Source organism: Artibeus jamaicensis, unplaced genomic scaffold, assembly GCF_021234435.1.
Source record: "Artibeus jamaicensis isolate MK-2021 breed Jamaican fruit bat unplaced genomic scaffold, CSHL_Jam_final scaffold_1964, whole genome shotgun sequence".
In the NCBI taxonomy this organism is placed as follows: domain Eukaryota; kingdom Metazoa; phylum Chordata; class Mammalia; order Chiroptera; family Phyllostomidae; genus Artibeus; species Artibeus jamaicensis.
The window spans coordinates 19,502,619-19,523,086 of record NW_026522030.1 but is presented as its reverse complement, the minus strand read 5'-3'; the positions used below and the strand labels follow the sequence as shown (position 1 = coordinate 19,523,086).

General features: G+C 46.7%; 1 protein-coding gene across 8 annotated transcripts in view; it reads right to left on the bottom strand.

Annotated features, from left to right (window-relative positions):
* The window catches only part of SLC25A51 (solute carrier family 25 member 51), a 73,054-nt gene extending 65,089 nt beyond the window's left edge, over window positions 1–7,965 (bottom strand). For 2 of the 8 annotated variants that reach the window (XM_053656589.1, XM_053656588.1), the window contains exon 1: window positions 7,667–7,965. In XM_053656589.1, the coding sequence (XP_053512564.1) occupies window positions 7,667–7,929 (263 nt within the window). In that variant the 5' untranslated portion in view covers window positions 7,930–7,965. Of the gene's footprint in view, window positions 1–583; window positions 707–3,546; window positions 3,671–7,177 lie in introns of all 8 variants that reach the window. The other 6 variants (XM_053656587.1, XM_037140757.2, XM_037140753.2 and 3 more) reach the window with 6 other exon arrangements.
* Window positions 7,966–20,468: the final 12,503 nt, after the last annotated feature.

Here is a 20,468-nt window from a genome sequence, read left to right as displayed (position 1 = left end):
GTCCCACAACGAAGGAGTTAAAGAAGAAACATTCATTCAGACCTGTAGGAGGAGCAGAGACAGGCAGCCAGAGCAGAGAGGATGTATGACAAGGTGGTGGCAGAGGACTGGGAGGTTCCACATCTGTGTGCTGAAAAACCAGGAGGTACAACTTCAGAGCAGGACAGACTTTGCAACCCAGGGTTCCAGCACAGGGGAAATACAGGCTCAAAACCTCCGACTGTAAAAACCTGTGGGGGTTGCAGTGGCAAGAGAAACTCCCAACCTCACAGGGAAGTTACTAAAGAGACCCACAGGGCCCTAGAACATACACAAACCCATCCACCAGGGAATCAGCACCAGAAGGGCCCAATCTGCTTGTGGGTAGTGGGGGAGGTGACTGGAAGTGGGGCAAGAGGCCAGCAAACAACATTTTTCTCTCTCAGACCCCTCCCCCACAGACTTCCGCAACGCAGTGAAGTTTTCCTATTCATTTTTAGGAAAAAATGTAGTATACAGGTACATATTAAAGTGCCTATTTTGAAAAGACATGAAACCAAACATACAGACAGCGCCCCCCTCCGGGCGAACTGTCCCACCTCACCTTCTCATCTGCCGCCCGATTACTGAGAAAGCCTCTTCATCAGTCAGCCTGATGCTAGTCACACTCGCTCCGCTTCACCTCACCTGCCTATCCTTCACTTTGAAAATACACCAAAAGAACACACTAAGTAAAAAAAAAAAAGCAAGGTGTTCAACCACGCACTTGGGAATTTTCTAATAGCAGAGATAATCCCAGTGTTCTGAATGGCTGCACAGTATTCGATCAAACAGATGTATTATAATTGCATATAAATATATTATATACTTACATTATAATTTGCTCTATCTCTTATTTATGGTTAGATTTTTGGCTTTGGTTTGTTTTTCCCCTTTGAAACAATGCTGCCAGGAGCAGCTCTGCCCCTGTGCTTGGACTCTCACCAGTCTGTCTGTAGGACAGATCTTTACAAGGGACTGCCGCAGGTTCAGCGTGATGCATTTTAATTTGACAGCTACCCCACACTGCTCCCAAAAAATGTACGATTTACATTTCCATTAAGTGTATGCCAGTACCAAGTTCCCTACTATTTCTAGTATCAGGCATTAAACTGCAATTTTTGCCAAAGTGATGGGTGAAAAAAAATCTCCCTTTGTCATTTAAGTTTTTTGAATAAAATTCAGCATTTTTCATTTTAATTGACTATTTGAATTTCTTTCACTATAAATTTTCATTTTACCTATTTTTCTGTATACACTTTGTGTTTTTTCTTAACTGATTTGTGAAACTTATTTGCATATGAAGAAAATCAAATTGCAACAAATACCTTCCCCATTTTGTATCATTTTTATGATACTGAAGTTTAACTTGGATATTAAATCTATTGATCTTGGTTTCAAGGTTTTGTGTCCTTTAAAACTATATACAAATAATCCATGATTCCTTCTTTGACTTTTACAATCTCATCATCTGTTCTATAATCTCTCTGGAATTTCAGTATGAAGGGTCGGGCAAAGATAAGAGCATAACCTAAACATCCATAGGCATTTTGCATTTATTTCTGCACCCCCTTCTGCTCAACCACTAGCCTAGCATTTCTTCCCTAACAGCAACCTGCTTGAACCTACTGCAGCATCAGAACAGACTTCAGTACCTAGTAGGACCCCCTTTCTACTCTTCCCATCAGAATTATCAGCTTTATGGGCTCTTATACTTTTCCAGATAAACTTCAGTATATTTTTGTTGTATTCCTCCCCAGAATCTTGTTGGTATTTATTTCATAGTGACAGTGACTCTATAAACTTGAAGAATGTTTCCAAAAATCAAACTTTACAAGACCATGATGTCTCACTATTTACTTGTATCTTTCTACAAACCTTAGTAGCATTTAAATTTTTACATATAGATCTTGAATATGTCTAGGTATTTTACCTTTTGGTCACTATTATAAACGGTCTATTTTCTTCCAATTAATTTTCTAACTGCTTTTTATCTACATGTGAAAAAGCTACCAAGTCTTGTATATTTAAGGTTACCAGCCAACTTACCAAATCTTCTATTTCTCAGGGTTTTTTTGGTGGATTTACTTTCCACTATACATAATACGTTTCATGAATTTTGCCTTCTCCTTTACAACATGTATCTTCCTTTCTTCTATCTTCTTGAACAAAATTAAACTATGGTAATAGTGTACATCCTGAATTTTTGACACCTGTGGGAACTCGACTAGGGATTACTCTTAACCATGACACTGGCTTTTGGTTTGAGAAACGGAGGTCCTGTCATTGGACCATTCAGAACTTGAGTCCTAGCAATTTCAAGTGCACACAGGGAAACCAGTTACTGTGACACAGAGGTGTTCCCATGCAAGGTTCCTTGTCCACCATCTGTCTCTACCCGCCTTTAGGATGGTGCTGCAAACACGAAGTGAAGCATGTCTTTCCATTGCTAGAGTTTCACCTGACAAACTATGCTAAAGACTCTAAAACTTCATTCTGCATTAATTCTAAGAATTCGTATAGTATCTGCAATTATACTTTAAGCCCCTGCCCACCACTATTCACTAGGAAATTATGTTCCAAATAAAAATGGATTCCACTTTTTCTAGTACTAATAATCAATTGAGAATAGGGCCTCTTAGAGAGTTTTCAAAGATGGGAAGGGAATATACATTACTTGTTTTACTGAAGTTCATCCACCTGCCCCCCCTTTCCCTAAATAAATACTAAATCTAAAATCTACCTTGAACTTTGGTCAAATGCTTTTAGGAAGCAACTGAGATGATACATGGACACTGGAGGCAGAGCAAAGTGTAGTATTGAAGGGTTACAGCTAATTGCTTGGGCTTAACTCCTGGCTCCACCACAGAGCTACTGTGTGACCTTCAACAAGCCTCTCCATGCCTCTATGGCTTAGTTTCCTCATTTATAAAATCAGGATGCTGCCTACCTCATAGGCTGATTACCTAATGTAAAGCACCCAGGAGAGAAGTCTGTAATACAACAGGTGCTCAACAAGGGTAAACTATTATTGTTCTTTTCTGACATACTTATTTGGTGTGCACATTAGCATGTCTTTTGGTAATTACTCTCCCTTGTAATATGGGTATGAATCCTATTTGGCCATGGTGAAATATTCTTTTAATGTATTGCTAAATGCCATTGGCTAGTATTTTATTTTAAAACTTCACATTAGTCTTCATAAAATACAAAGTTTTCAATTTACTACTATCAGCACGTCAAGGTCAGGCATCACTGTTCCACTGGCTTGTAAAAAGAATCTTATTTTTCCATCTTTATGTCGTAAACAACTTAAATATTATCCAAATTATCTTCTCCTTCAAAGTTAAACAAAATTCACCTGTAGAAGGGGAAACAACCAATAATAAACTGTGACAAGTTGCGTGAGGTGATCACACTGTAGTTGATGGTACAGAAATGCTGAGTATTGTGCACCTGAAAGGAACATAAACACTGTATACCAACTGTACTTACAAAACAAAACAAAGTAGAACAAAACAAATTCACCTGTACACCATCTGGGCCTGGTGTTTTGAGGAATGGTAGCTTTTTGGTAACGTTCTCAATTTCTTCCATTGTTAATGGTCTGTTACGTTCTCTCTTCTGGAACCAATTTTGATAATTGGATGTCCTTTAAAAGAAAATCTGGCTTATTTATATAGTCTTATAAAGCACTTGCTATTTAAAAAAAAAAAATACATCTAGCTTTGGCTGGTATGGTTTAGTGGACTGAGTGCCGGCCTGTAAAGCAAGGGGTTGCTGGTTCGATTCCCAGCCAGGGCACATGTCTGGGTTGCAGGCCTGGTTCCCGGTTGGGGGCCACATGAGAGGCAACCACACACTGATGTTTCTCTCCTCTTTCTCTCTCCCTTTCCCTCTCTAAAAATAAATATTTTTAAAAATTAAAAAGTAAATCTAATTTTATGTACTTATGTTCTTTCTTGAGCAGGGTAGCCAGTGTATCCAGTTTACATTCATCCCATCTTGGCAAAGAACCAGTTTTTGCATTTTCCAATTTTTCAGTTTTTAAGTTTGTTTTTTTCTCTTTACTATCATTTTCTCCTGCTTTGTCTACGTTTATTTTATTGTATTTTTCTTAGTCAGATGCTTATTTTTTTATTCTGTTTCATAATTTTAGTGTTTAAGGCTATATATTTTTCTTTCAGCAAAACTTTTATTACTTTTGAAGCTATTCCGTGGCGAATGTAGGGTCTGACAGTCACCTTGCCATCTACACCATCTTCTGGTCCTTTGCAACAGCAGCTTTGATTTGGGATCACTGTCTATGCACCTTTTTCCAGAGACCACGCCTGTTTGGGCTTGTTTGTGGTGCCATATGCTTTATTTATGCTCAGGAGAAGAGCATCTTTCTCATGACCCACAGGAAAGATCCAACAAGAATGGAACCTGACATTTGGCAACTGTCCTTCAGTTTCAAAGGCTCAGTGATAAATATACCCTCCACAAGTTGACCTTTATCTATGGGAGAACAAAGCAAAAGTGGGAATCCAAGTTCATCAAGTCCACTGCTAAGTTCTTGGCAAACAGCAGGATGCCTGTTATGGATGCATATGAGCATCAAGTACCCAAACTCTATGACGTTCTCACCACCTCCACCCCCCCCCGCCAAATAAAACAGCCAATTCTAAAAGCAGTCATCTGTCTGCTGGATTATTCTGAATTACGAGGTAAGGGGGAAAGACACAGAGAACTTTAAATGAACAAAGTAAGAAATATTTAAAATGTCCATTTTGGCCTGAAATTTTAGTCCATTCTGGATAAACAGAAGTCTACCACAGATACGAGAAGTGGAAATTCTGATACTCCTTTGACTGCTGACTGTGTTGTTTTGACTTGTTTTTCAGGAAAAGCATTTTTGCTAAAAGCTGCAGACTTCCTCCTTCATATCTAGCAGTCCTTTAACTTTATATAGCATAGCACTGTGCCATACATTTGAAGACTCAGTGTTAGACTGGGTTTTAAAAACTGTTGCTGACTTTGTATTTGTTCCCGTTTCAATGGCTGCTTCCCTTAATTCAGGATACAACCTCTTAGGTGTGAGTTTCCCTTCATACACCATTTTTGTGGGTGTGTATACATAAATGACTTGAGAGAACTGGGGGCAAAAACAAACACACAGCTTTTTAAATTTGTTTTTTCAAACAGACCTTCTGCCTGTTAAATTTTGTGCTTTTAACCAATTAAAGCTAATGTCGTTTTTAATTTAAAAAAACTTTTATAGATGCTTATGAAGTTTTCCAGAATATAGTTTGATAATTATTAATCACTTAATCTTATATCCTTACTTCTGTTTCAGCTGACTGACATGAGTTAAAATTCCTTATTAATACTGTGTGACAACTGGCACAGAAATGCTTTTTATCCATGTAACACTTTTGTTTTCTTCAGTTTCAGAAACAAACATTATAATCAACAAAAACATTCAGATTAACACCCATATGATTACACAATAACACACTGTAACAATTTACAAATGAAAAAATGTCATTAATATGTACTGAATAATATATTTTAAATTCTAACACAGCTACTTATAAGCTGTTTAACAACGTATGTTCCTTGATAATACAGACCAAGTTATTTGTGCGCCTGAAACAACGTTTTGTCCATATTCACTTTTAATTCTTACTGTATGGTACTAGCATTACTTTCCAAAATTTTGCAAATTCAAGTTACTTCATTCAGCCCTGGCTGGTGTAGCTCAGTGAACTGAGCACCAGATTGCAAACCAAAAGGTTGCTTGTTCAATTCCCAATAAGGGCACAGGCCTGGGTTGAGGGCCAGGTCCCCAATAGGCGGTGCTAGACAGACAACCACACACTGATGTTTCTCTCCCTTTCTCCCTCCATTCCCCTCTCTCTAAAAATAAATAAAATAAAGTTACTTCATTCAGTTTGTAATTACTCCTACTAATAATGAGACTATTATTAAACAGAAGTTAGACACTGTATTGCAATATTTTAAGAAATTTTAGGAGCATTACAGCACATTTAGAACTTCAGGTTAAAGGGAAAAAGAGGCCTGGACACAGGAAAAAGGAATGCAGTGAAACCCAAACTCCACAGATTTCTCTCTAGTTTCATCCTGCACACCACAATGGTGGCAACAGGGTCTTAACTTGGCAATAGAAGGATAGTGTGCACAGTATTCTGGGGAAATAAAATTCAGAATCTTCTACTATGAACATGGCTAAATTTCTTTGCTCAATTGAGCTCACTTTAAATACTTTAACACATATACTTTTTTTGCAACTTACTGCAAAATTTATTTACCATTTTTACACTCCCTGAAACACCCAACCTATCTCAACACCAGGAAGAGAAGTTAATGAAGTTGACTTTAAAGCAACTGAAAGTGTCGAACTGTGCTGTTTAAGAAAACAGCGTGAAGTCTAAACACAGTAATTTACAGCCCCAAAAGATACACGGATGTGATCCCAGCATAAAGGTCTTTGTGCACAACTGGGCAGAAGGCAACTGTAATTCTCCAAGAATGTGCACTCGCACTGGTCCACGGGTCTGACTCAGCATTCAGAATAAGATCAACCCGGGTTCTAGTCCTAGTTATGGCACTCTTGCTATTATAAATACAAAGCAAAGTCTATAATTTAAAAATCCACTTCTCTGGGCTCACTACCAAAAAAGAGAACAGGTAAGTCCACTTCTCTTAGAGGTAACAGCTTGCGATTTTTCCCTGAGTTGCGCTAAAGGTGACGCGGAAGTGCCTAACCTTTGCTAGGAGACCGGACCAGTGCTTGCACCTTCTAATTTTATGGAATCCTTTCAAAGCAAGGCAGAGGAGGCTCAAAGCAGCAAGGTCACTACGTATTTATTTTAAGGGCTTCACAGTTTACAGGCAGAGAAACAGCAAGTGTGAATTAAGACAGGCTGTGTATAGCTGTGAGGGGCAAAATACAAATTATGCTATAAATGAAGCGTCGACATACTCCATCTAGCTAGCCTTAAAACCAAATAATCGGGACAGAGATTTACAATGAACAATACCACCCCCCCCCTTCTCCGCCCTCCTCCCAAAAGCCTGCACACCGAGTTTCGCACAACGCGAAGCAACATGGTGTCGCAGAATAAGCATTGTCTAGCTCTGTGGCTGAACTTACCTCTCTGCAGGCGTCCATGTGGCCAATCTGTGAGAAGAGGACGGGCAGGGAGCCGAGGGAATTACACAGGACTGCCCCTTCCGTCTCCGACGCTCAAAACAGTCTGGGGTCCGGAATCCCTGGGTCCCGAATCCCAGATCCGGGAGGGGGGGGCGGGAGCCCTCCCGCCGTCCCAGCACCGCCCTTTTCCTGGCGCTAGCGGAGCTCGGCTCCTCCCCGCTCAGGGAGCGCCCGAAAAACCCAGTCTCCTTTTCTGCGCGGGAAAAACTCGCTCCGGCAGCTAGACGCCGTCCCGGGCCCAGCGAAGCCCGGGTTCAGGAGTGGACGCCGGAAGCCGCGAACCTGGGGAGCGGAGGACTGAACCCGCGTTGCGGGGGCGCGTTGACCCGGCCGGGCGGCCTCCTCAGACCCTCCTCCGTGCGTCCATGCCCTCCACCACGAGGACGAGGGAAACCTCGTGCTCCCCTCTCGCGTTCTTCTCGCACTCACCCATCCCCGCCGGCGCCCGGATCCACGCCCGGTAGCCGCCGGCCGGCGGATCGGCGAGCTGAGGAGCCGGCGCAGGCGCAGACCTTGACCGACCCCCAGTCCTCGGGGCGTAGCGTGACGCGCTTGCGCAGTCCAAACCCTATCACGTGAGGGAGACGCCGTCGCCACCACGCCTCTCTTTTAAAAACCTCGAGCGTTAGGGGTTGTTGACCACCTGCTGGAGTGAGTACGCAGCCGCAGGTCCTGGAGAGAGGGTCACCCATCCCAACTGTGGTAATGCCTTGGGACCTCTTCCTGCAAAACACCGTAACCTTAGTACCGTACGGTGGCCTTGCCGTGCCATAAACAGCCAACGCATTCTCTCTTGTGCAGTCGGCGGGAAGACCAGTGGGAATTGATCGTTGTGATTGGCAATCAAACGGGTGCCTTAAAGGCCTGAATGTACCCCACCTAACCCCCCTTTCTAGCCTTGGTCAGTTTCATCAAACCCTCCAAGTGTCCTTTTGTCAGCTGCCAATACCACAGTTTACAGAACACCTGTGTGTGCATTAGGACATTTATAGCACTTTGAAACCCGTTTCCTCTCCACATCAGGCAGGTTGCAGGTCCGGGACTCCACTAGCAGTTAGGAGGCGGAGGCCAGGTAATAGTACTTTGACATTTTCTGGGAGTGACCTTGGAGAGGTCACTGATCCCTGAGCCCCAGATACCTGTCTGAAAAGTAAGTGCCTTTGTAAGAATTGCTGGGAGTAATGGTCTGGAAGGCACGCAGATGTGAGGGTTTGAAGGAAACGGAAAGGTCGGTTTGGAGAGGAGAGGCTCTTCAGAAGGCTCATCAAATACGTGAAGTGTAGGCCAGTAGGCACCTGCACTAGAGTGAAGCATTCGGGTATGTATGTGCTTTAGGTGGGTGACTTTCCTTGCCCACTTCCCCCAAGAGCACTGGGTAGATACTGACTCCAGAACACTGTGTGGTCTGCTTGAGCTGGCCTGCTTTACTGTACCTTGGGATGTGGAAGACCATGCTACCTAATTTCAGCAAACACTCTACCAAGGTACCTACTGTGTGCCATTGTCCATGCCTCAGCTCCCTTGGGGGAGCTTAGAATCGAATGAAGGATATAAAAATAAAAGACTGAACATTCAGAAGCATGGAGGGGCCATTCCGTTTGAGAACCAGGAACGCATTATAGGGTAGGAGGCACGCGACAGTGCCTTGGAGGATGAATGAGTGGAATTTGGACTCGTGGAGAAAGTCATAATTCAGGAGATAAGGTTGTAAAGGTCGCGTGGTGGGGTCTGATAGTGCAAATCTTGACTGTCAGACATGCACCTGGTATGTAATCCGTGTGCAGAGAGATTCTGGACTCCACAGGATAATGACTAGGCCACACAGTGCCGTGGAATGATTAATCAGGCAACACTGGAAGGACATTTTTCTCAAATTATGTTTGCCCTGTCTTGTGTGAATTCCTATTCACATTTATTATCTGAAAAATAAATAAACCAGGCAGGCATCCAGCATGTTCAGAAGCATAAATAATTCATTTGAAATTAGAATGGAGGGTTAGTCTCCTGTGGTAAAACCTGAAAAGGGGGGAAAGATAGAAATTAAACACACGGCTGGGGAGATTCCAGGCCAGCGGAACACTCCGGGCTGGCACTGAGCCCGTCTGTATCTCTCCGCTGCAGGCCGCGGCACAGCCCTCTGCTCCTGCAGCCTTAGTTCCTTGTCAGGAGCCTCCACGTCTTTAATGGGCACATGCAGTTCGGAAATGAAAACCCTCTCTTTTCTGATTCAGGCTATCATAACGTTAGCTTTTCATTTCTCTGTCCACATCCACCCATTCTTTTTCTTTACATTTTTAATTACAGTTGACACTTCATAGTATATTAGTGTCAGGTGCGCACTGCACAGTGGTTAGACATGTAACCTATGAAGTGATCCCCCCCCATAAGTCTAGTACCACTGACATCATTATACAACATTATTGTATAATGTTGTAATAACTATGTTCCCTATATTAATCCCTTCTTTTTTTTCACCTCCCTTCACCTGGTAACCATCCATTTGTTCTCTGTATTTATGAGTTTGTTCATCTATTTTGTTTGGGGTTTTTTTTTAGATTCCACATATAAGTGAAATTGTGTGGTATTTGTTTGACTTTTTTCATTTAGCATAATACCCTCTAGCTCTATCCATATTGTCACAAATGGCAGGATTTTGCTTTTTTTTTTCCCCCTGGCCAAGCGATATTTCATTGTATATATGTACCAGCGCTTTATCCATTTGTCTATCGATGGACACTTAGGTTGCTTCCATATCTTGGCTATTGAAATAATGCTGCAATGAACATGGGGTACATATGTCTTTTTTATTTAGAATTTTGGGTTTCTTTGGGTAAATACCCAAAAGTGGAGTTGCTGGGTCCCTCTTTGTCTCTTGTTAATAGTCTTGGTTTTAACAAATCTATTTTGTCTGATATTAGCATTGTACCCCAGATGTTTTTCCATTTCCATTTGTATGAAATACCTTTTTCCATCCCTTTACTTTCAGTCTGTGTCTTGTGATCTGGGTCTGTTGTAGACAGCACGTGTACGGGTCTTGTTTTCTTATCTGGTTACCTTGTCTTTTTTAAATTTATTTTTAAAGAGAAAGCAAGGGAAAGAGAAAGGGAGAGAAACATCAATGTGTGGTTGCCTCTTGTGGGCCCCTGACTGGGGACCTGGCCCACAACCCAGGCATGTGCCCTGGGAATCGAACTGGTGACCTTTTGGTTCACAGGCTGGTGCTGAATCCACCAGACCACACCAGCCAGGGCTGGTTACCCTGTCTTTTGATTGGAGCATTTACTCTATTTACATTTAAAATAATTATTGATAGGCATGTAATTATTGCCATTTTATCGATACTTTTTATCTTTCTTCCCCCTCCCCTTCCCCTCCTCCGCCACATTTGTTCTAATACCAGTTTGGTGGTGATAAGCTCCCTGGACTTTTTCTTGTCTGGGAAGCTCTTTCTCTTTTGTTCAATTCTAGATGATAGCCTTGTTGGGTAGACTAATCTTGATCGTAGGTCCTTGCTTTTCATCAGTTTGAATGTTTCATGCCAGTCCCTTCTGGCCTGCAAAGTTTCTGTTGAGAAATCCGCCGACAGTCTGATGCACGTGCCCTTGTAGGTAGCTAACTGCTTTCCTCTGGCTGCTTCTAAGATTCTCTATCTTTAACCTCCGGAATTTAATTATGATGCGTCTTGGTGCACATGCACACGTTCTTTCATTCATTCTTCAGTCTTTAGAACTGTTCTGTATACAGTGGAACTTTGGTTCTTGAACTTAATCGTCTCTGGTAGGCTGTTTGGAAAATTAATTGTTTGAGATGGGAGACTCGAACACAGGTTCGACTGTACCTGCAGCCTCCATCCCAGCTGTCAGACTGTGTCCTCTAACCCAGCTTCGATCTTGCTTCTCAGCCTAAAGGCTGCCGCTGGCTTCCTCTGGCCTCTGTAATAAATCCAAATTCCTTAACTTGGTGTGAGGGCTGTGTCCTAGTGCCTCTGACTATTAGCGCACCTCACTCCCAACTACATGCTGTGTTTCAGCCTTGTTGGGTCTCTGTGTTTTACAAATGCTTGTGTTCAAGTCTCTCCCCGCCTTCACCGTGGCAAACTTGTTACCTCTCCAGGCCCCTTCGCCTCCTCGTCTGGAAAGTCTTTTCTTACCCAGCTCACTGTGCAGAGCTGTGGGACTCGTTTCTGGCCTTCCAGCCTAGGGCTTGGCAAAAAGGGTGCTTGCCCCCAATGAAGCGGTGGTGGAGAGGGTGGCAGTGTTGCTGATGGACCTTGGCTGAAGCACTCTCCACTCCCCTCCCACCAAATGCTTCCTAGGACATTCTCTAGTGTCTTCACACCTCATGGGCCCTTATGTCCACGAAAACAGTTCTCTGCGAGTTGCCGGTGAAGTCTCACTGCTGTGAGTGGCTCTGCCCAAATAAAGTCACCTTAGGTCATTCCCTAGCAAGCGGCCAACGACCTTCCTGTGTCTTCAGCTCAGTTTCCCAGGCCCCTGCAACTCTCTGTGACTATCTCTGCCACTCCCCTTGACATCCTCGTGCTCCAGCCTTGAGGCCAGCACTGCCGGTTCCCTTCCACGAACTTGCTGCCGCCTTTGACACACCCACGAACTGCGTACATTTTTGTCCTCCATGCCTGGTAGGCCCTGCCTTCTCTTCACCCTTCACACACACAGAGCTAGCTGCCTTGTGACCCTGACCTCACGATCTGATGCTGCAGATCGTGACTGCTCTGCCCGTTCTGCCCTGCTCCCCTCTGCCCCCCGGGTGTCCTTGAATTCCTTCCATTCCTGGGGCTGGTGGGTTAACTCCTGGGCCTGCTTCCTTTCTGCTTCATTCATTTACAAACTCACACTGATCTAGCAACTCACATCCTTTGCAAGCCTGTGAGACAGTCTATTCCTTTTATTCAGTAATTTATTTTTATGCTGGTGGAGAGTGAATTTTAAGCCTGTTTTACAACTGAATTATCTGGGGCACTTTAAAAACCAAACTAACCAAACAAAACTTGAGAGATTCTGACTTAATTAGTCTGCAGTGGGACGTGGACTGTAGTCATTTTTAAAACCTCCCAGGTGTGCTGAGGTTGCAACCAGCACTAAATACTGGCTTCCTCAGCTTGCCTAAAGGCAAGAATCACCTCCCTGGCTAGTATTCAGAGTGTCATCCGAATACCCCAGAGTTGCAGGTTTTGATTCCAGGTCAGGGCACATATAACAACAACCAATGGCCCTGGCTGGTATGGCTCAGTGGATCGAGCACCGGCCTGCAAACCAAGGGGTCTCTGGTTCGATTCCCAGTCAGGGCACATGCCTGGGCCAGGTCCCTGGTGGGGGGCATGCAAGAGGCAACCACACACTGATGTTCCTCTTTCTCTCTCTTTCCCTTGCCCTCTCTCTAAAAATACATACATAAAAATTTTAAAAAAACAGTATCCACCAATGAATGCATAAGTAAGTGGAAGAACAAATGGAAGTTCTTTCTCTCCCTTCCTCTCTCTAAAATCAATCAATAAATATTTGTAGAAACGCGAGTCGCCTGAACCTGTCAAGCAGCCCGTGGCCCTAGACCTGCAGCACAGGTCTCACCCTGGGTGCCTGTTAGGAAAGGTTCTTCCTGGCCCGACCCAGACATAGTGAAGGAGTATCTGTATTTAACCAGGTCACCAGCTGAATTATATGCACTTTACAGGTTGAAGAGCTAGATTCTAGGTCCTGGGAATTTGGTTAAAAAATTAGATCTTCAGTCCCAAATCAGTCTGCTACAAAATCAGGGTTTCCAAGGGGAGGCCAGTCGGCCTGTCTACATTTAACACAAGCCCCAGGCAATTCTTGGGCAATTGTGGGGGTGACCTGCAGTTTGAAACGCAGGTGCCTGCAGCCCACAGGGGCCATGGGCCCAGTCCTAAGGAGAGACCGTCCGTGCTGAAACAGGCACATACCAAGTGCTGTGTGTCCACAGGGAGGGAATATGCACTAGCTGCAATCAGGGAGGGCTGCCTGGAAGAGGACCTACAAAGCATGACTAGGATTTAAACAAGGTGGGTACTAGGGAAAGCATGGGATGGGAAGGAGTGCGCAAAGAAGGAGACACCAGGTTTGTCATTCTCCCCGACCTTACTCCTGTTCTCCAACTTTGCCTTTATCCCAAGCACACCTGAAGACAGAGCCTGTCCCTCTGGCCATTCTCAGGGCTCAGAACAGTTGCTGACCTCTGGGCGGGATCATGGGACACCTTACTTGGTATCTAAGTGACACATACTTGTAAAATACAAACATTTTTATCTAGCAAGGGCTGAGTCAATAAAACAATATCAAACATTTGCACAATACTCTGGGTTTTCCAAGCAGTTGAATAGACATTTCCTCTGATTTTTCACATAATTTGTGTACTCTAAGTACCGTGACCTGCTCAAGTGTACTGCCCGCTGAGAGGTGAGGCTGGGACCCCACCTTCTGTACCGTTTTTGAGAACAGAAGCACAGTTGAGTATTTTGGTGCCTTGAACTTGGGGAAAGGATCAGGCTGCAGGGCTGCAGACAGACTAGCCCTTTACCAAGACTCTGATCATAAGATGCCCCTGAGGAGCTTGTCACAGATACTGTATAGGTTCCTGACATCCCCCCAAAACACACTGAATTAAAATCCCCAAGAGGGCCCCGACTGGTGCGGCTCAGTGGGCTGGGCATCCTCCCACAAACTGAAAGGTCGCTGGTTCAATTCTTAGTCAGGGCATGTGCCTGGTTTGCAGGCCAGGTCCCAGGTTGGGAGCGTGTGAGAGGCAGGCAGTCTATTGATGTTTCTCTGGCATACTGATGTTTCTCTTCCTCTCTACTTCCCTTCCCCTCTCTCTAAAAGTTAATAAAAATTTTTTAAAAATCTCCAAGAGGAAAGGTTTGGGATTTCATATTGTACCGGAGGCAAGTGTGAACCTCATGGTGAAGCAAGGTGGGCAACACTGAACTAGGGGCGCACGGCCAGTACACCTGTTTGGACCCTGGACCCACCGCTTCCTGGCGGTGCCCTCGGGTCACAACCTTCCTTGCCTCTGAGTCTCAATATCTTTATCTTCCCACCTTCTGAGTCCCTGAGGGAGGCTCCCCAAGATGGCACATCCTGCAAGATGGGGGCTCATTGTCCTGGTTGGTGTGGAGTGGGCAACGGAACTCAGGGGCTGGGTCCCCCAATGCTCCTCCGGAGGTCACCTTTCTCTTTTGCTCCTGGGGAAGGAGGGACTAGGTAGTTCTCTCTAGATCCTGCCCACCGTGGGCTATGACCATCTTCTGGGGTGGGAGGTATGGATCATGAGCTCTGAGCCCCCACCGCTCAGTCTAACCTCTGCTTTTCCTCAGTCACTGCACCCCCGGGCGTGGGTTCCTCGTCTGCACAGAGGGCTTTCATTGTGGGAGACCAGTGCGTGCTCAGGGCACGGCGAGCTCGCCATAAGTAGGAGCTTTCATCATTTTGGCATCATTTAACAAATTCTAATTGAGCACCTACTATGTGTCAGGAGCTCTGCTAGATCCGTGCTTGTGTGGAATCTACATTCTCATGACATTCTAGTGAGTGGAGACCGACAATAAATAATTAATGCATGTTTAATATTTAAACACTAAAGACACTGCATAGATAAACAATAAAGACAATAAATAGGTTCAATATTGAAATAAATAACCAATGTAATTATTTAAATAGAAATACAACAGATGCTTATTATTTCAATAACTGCAGCATGTTAGCATTAATTTAAATAACAGATAAAGATGGAATGTCAGAAGATGCCTGGGTAGAAGAAGAGAGAGAATGGAGAGACCAGCTATGGACTTTGGTCCAGAGAGGAAGAGGATCTTAATCTGTGATCCTTACTTTGTAGACGTTTGGGTGGGACCAGGACCATTTTTATCTGTAGACTCCACTTTCACTTCCCACAGGGAGGCTTCTGGGAATTCCAGACCCTCCCTCCTTTGGAATTCGGTGGCTGTAATGACCTCTGCCTTTCCTGTGAAAGTCAACCCTGTTCTCCCCCTAACCCATATTGTCTGAAGCTTGGCGAAGCTAAGGCATGCTAAGGCCGTCTGTCCAACACAGAGTGCCGTCTTCGCAATGACCCTGTTAGGTCCTGCGCCACTTCACAGTGGAGGAAACAGGTTTTTGTGCCTTGCCCGGGTCGCATAGCTGGATGGAGCCTCCCGTCCAGCCGGGGCCTCCCATACTCCCCTAGGGGGGACAGCTGTTCCTCTTCTGACCTCCCTCCGGCACTGCAGGAGGGCAGGGCTCCTCTGCCCCTCACTGGGTCCTCCATCCCACGCTTCCAGCCCAGGATGTTGCCCTCACAGGGGCAGAGGGTAAGGGGCTTGCTCAGGGTCACGCCAGGAGGTGGTTGCTGAAGTGACCAACTGTTGGGGTCTGCCCAGGACGGTCGCAGTGTTGGCACTGAGAATCCTGCGTCCCGGAAAGCCTCTCGGGCCTGCAGAAACCCCACAGGCACTGCCTGGCAGCCTCCAGTCCTGCCCCCACGGCCCTGTGCCCGGACCCGGGTTGCCTTTAATGAAAGGAAACTGCTTAGCCTCATGTCTTAAGCAACGTCTAAGTTGCTGACTGTCCTCAAACATAACCAAGCAGTTTTTCTTGGGGGGCAACTCCCAGGCATCGGGAGTGGAAGACGAACTCTCTGGACGACAAGCGCCTCCCAGATGTGCCTTCCCTCTGACCCAGCAGTGCCACTTCTATGGATTTCTCCTCAAGGGAAAAAAACACCACCAGAAATACGGCAATGATTTCCAAACAAAGACACTCCCTGCAGAGATGGTGACACAAAAACTTGAATAAATTGTTACTAAATTAAAGTAGAATATCCTTTTGCTAAGAAAAAAAGATCATATCATAGAAGATTTAATTCCTTTAATTAAGGAAAAGCAGATGGCACTACGTTAAGTGGAAGATGGAGGGTATAAAAGTATTATAAACTCAGAGTAAGCCAAATTTTGTTTAAAATAGCGTATACAAGCTAAGAGTCCTTCCACACATGGCTAAAGGGATAAAGAAGAGTATATAAGGGGACTAAATGGTGCCCTGGCTGATGTGGCTCAGTGGATTGAGTGCCTGCCTGTGAACTAAAGGGTCGCAGGTTCAATTCCCAGTCAGGGCACATGCCTGGTTTTCAGGCCAGGTCCCTGGTGTGGGGGCATGTGAGAGGCAACCACACATCGATGTTTCTCTCCTCTCCCTCCCTTCCCCTCTCTAAAAATAAATAAATAAAATATTTTAAAAAATAAAAAAGGGGACTAAATGGTAATGGGAAAATAGTATAAATATTAAAATGTAGGCAACAGCACATTATTCCGCTATAAAAAGGAATTTCTGCCTTTCGTGACCACAGGGATGGGCCCCGAGGGCACTGTGCTAAATGACATGCCGGGCAGAGGAAGACGAGCGGAGGGTGTCCTGAGTGGGGTCTCAGGGCTCACTCCCAGACGCAGAGAGGAGAATGTTGGGTGCCCCGGGCTGAGGGGTGGAGGAAAGGAGGAGACATTGGCCAGGGGGCTCAGACTTACAGTTCTAAACTAAGGTAAGTTTTGGTATCTCATAATATTCAGCATGGTGCCTATAGTTACAATACCTTATTGTATCCTTGAAAGTTGCTAAGAGAGTGGATCTTAAATGATCTTACCATAAACAAAAATGATTATGCAACAGAGTGGATGTGTTTGCTAACCTCGCTGTGGTAGCCACGTTTCAGTGTGAACACGACCGAGCTGTTCCAATTCGGCGCTTTCCTCCTCGGTCGTGAATGAGAGGCTGTAGGGCAGAGCCGTTGAGGGCCCTGCACTGGGAGCCAGCGAGTCTTCCAGCTCTCGCTTAGACCACTTCCTCTCCCTGGGCAGCCCCGACTCCCTGCACGTGACACACGGCTCAGATGTCACTTCTTCTATCCCTTTCTCTGCTTCCCCTACCTCATATCAGCACCCATCATCCACCACTCTGGTTGGCCGGCCTGTAACTGTTATCTGTTTATAAACTTCTGCCTCCCCCCCCCCCCCCCCCCCCCACTCTTAATCCTCAAGGGACTTGAAGGCGGGGCCGCAACCCGGGGCTGGATGCAATACTGAAGAGAACCACATGAGGGCGCCAGAACCACACTGGTGATGCCCTACTCCCCAGTCAGACTCATACATATCCCCTTCAAAATTGTCCCCCAAACCGGAGATGACACCGGTCACTGCAGTCCTGGAATGCTGCCACTGAGGAGGGAGCCGGTGCAAAATCACTGGCTTCTAAACTCTGAGATGAATCCCCACCCCTACCTGTCTTCCTAGAGCTGTACTGGCTAAGGGGATCCTCTGAGCTGGCCACGCTCAGACACCCGAGGCTTGTGGAGAAAGGACTTACTGTGTGGCCTTGAACCAGGCCCTGTACCTCTCTGAGCCTCGTTTCTGGCACTGCTGAGTTACAGTGGGACAGGCATCTGGCCACCCACCACTGCCTGCGGACTCTGGTGGAGGAAGATGTTTCCTGCGCTCAACTTCCGGCTCCAAGTCACCAGCTCACTCATCCCAGCCCCTGTGCATGCTCAGTGTCTGTTAAGTTGAACTGAAGTAGAAATAAAGAACTCCTTAGAACATAAAATAGGAGTTTAGAGGTGACTACCAGAGACACAGAGACGTTTCCTCCCTCCTCTGCAGGAAGTTCCTGGTCACAGCACACTGGCCTTGCCCAGGAACAGGCCAGGGCTTTGCCCTCCTTGACCACAGGCATCCTAGGGAGGCAAGCCCTGTGTGTGTGGGGGTGTTGGGGTCGTGCTTGAGGGGCCTGGGTGTTGGAGGTATGGATGCTGGGTCATTGGAATAGAGAGAGGAGAACCAAAGCCTAAGTCCTGGGAGCAGTCAGGGAGAAAGGGGCCTGCGGGGGGTGGGGCTGTTTCCCTGGGAGGAAAGGACAGGAGAGGCCGTGAGATCCTGCAGGGTGAGGTGGCGGTCGGGGGCCACTCCGGAACAGGCTTCCTGGCTTGCCAGGGACCTGGTGGGTGCATCCTCGGGTGCTCAGCTGTGTGAGCAAGGGGCATGGGCTCGGACCCTTGGACCCCCGCCTCGGGCTGCATTCAGACTCCACCATGATGACGGTGTGAGGGCGCCACAGGCAACCGTGTGCCACTCATGCATCTCTCAGAATCTTTGGGGAGAACAAGAATTGCTTCCTGGCGTGAGGCCCAACTCTTCCAGGAGACTGCAAGCAGAGTCCATTCCCTCCCATTCTGGGCTCTCACAGCCCCCTGGGCCCGGGTCTGTATCACTAGTAGTTGCCTGTTTATCCCCTGCCCCTGCAAATAGAAGCTTCTGAGCGTAGGGGCGGGGTCCCGTTCTCCTCTGTATCCACCAACGCCCAGCACCAGTGGGCACCCGACAAATGCTTGCTGAACAGATTAATTCATTTTCACTTAATGAGCTCGTTAGGGCTCTATCTCCTAATTAGGAATCGGGAAGATTCCCCCCCCCCCCGGCCTCCGCAAGCAGAAGGCAATCAGACTAGATTCCTGGGGCACATGACTGCACTTTAAAGAAATGAAACCTGTGTGCTCAGTGAGCTGCGTTTAAACAAGACACTTGTATCCCAAAAGCTTCATGTTAACTATACATCGTTACTCAGTTTATCACACAGATTTAGAGCTTCACAGGACAACTTTTTAGTTGTAGTGACACAACGGCCCTGAGGAGAGCGGACAGGGATGAGAATGTCACTCTGTTAGAGGCTTGCCTGAGTGGGTCCCGCTGAGTTTCTGGAAGGTGCTCCCACGTCCAAGGCCCTGGGTCGTGCTGGCCCCCTCTGGACAACTTGCCCCATTTGGTCCTTGCTGGTAACAGATGCTGGAAGGGTGGAGAGATGTGGCAGTTCCCTGGATCCAACCGGGACGCTTCGTGGGCCACCTCCAATGCCAGCCTGACCCTCCGGCCTGGTTGCTGCATGCACTGTCCCCCGCGTCTGAGAGTAAGCTTGGCTGTCTGTTCCTGCGAGGACCTGGGCCAAGTGACATCAGCCACTTCCGAGAGTGTCATGGAGAGCCAGCCTGAGCTCGGTGTTCAAAATCTTAAAATGACACTCGGGTCCCTGCAACTGCAGCAGAAGCAGAGTAGGGCAAGGGCGCCATCTGTTGGCGGCCATTGGCTCACACCGCGCTGCGGAAGGACCAGTCCAGAGATGCACTGGGAGGAGCCTTTCCCCTCTCCCCCGCGAGGGGCTGCTCTGTGAGCCGCTCCAGGAGGGGACGTTAGCATCTGTGATTATTCTGACGGGACCCTCGTACTGAAGGGCAGGTGGGCCCTCTCTCCCCACAAAGCCCCGTTTCTTCCTGTGGAGCCTTCTTGGGGGAGGAGGGGATGCCAAACAGGCCCCTGACTCCTTAGCGCTCAAGGACACAGCTCAAGGGCACAGCCGTTGAAGTGGCTGGGTCATTATGGTCAACAATGAAGACAGCAGAGGAAAAGAAAGGGGAACAAAAGTCCCGTGGCTGCGCTCAGGGCGGCCTGTTAGTGGCTGGAGGCTGTGTGTTCCGAGACAAAACGCCGAGGGTGGGCGGGGTATTGTGTGGCTGGGAGCTTTTTTTTCCCCCCTCCTCAAAGAAATTCAGCTTATTCCCCCCACAACCCCCGCCCATTAATTGGCAGCAGATGAGGAAAAAAGCCCAAACAAAAACCAAACTAACACCAGTAACCTGAATATGCGTGTTTCTGAAAGGGAAAAAGCTGTTTCAATTGTTAGATGTCCAAGAAAACATGAATCCACGCTGACAGAGGAAACGGCCACAATGAGAGGAAGAGGAGGGAGAGGCTCATAAAATTAAAGAAAAAAATTCCTTTTAGCAGCTCCCATCCTGTAGGCTGGCTCCTCCAGCCTCAGTCCCTGGGGGGAGCTAAAGGCTGGGCCCCCCCGGGGGGAACTTGAGGACGTGGAGGCAGGGATCCCTTAAAAAGAGCAAAGCCAAGGCCAGACCGTGAAGCGGCCTCACTTTTCCCCAGACTGCAGGCACGGAGCCTCTTCTGTGGAGAAATCCGGCTTGCTGGTGGAAGAGGACCTGATATGAAGCTTCCCCCAGCCCTGGCTCCGCGGCTGCCTCCCAGGTCCCCAGCCTCTAACTCTGTGCTGGGGATCCAGGCTCTCCTGGCACTTTTCTGGTCGAGGGCCAACTCTTCATTCATTTTCTCATTTACAAAAAAGAGGGAGGCAGGAAGGGCTGGGGG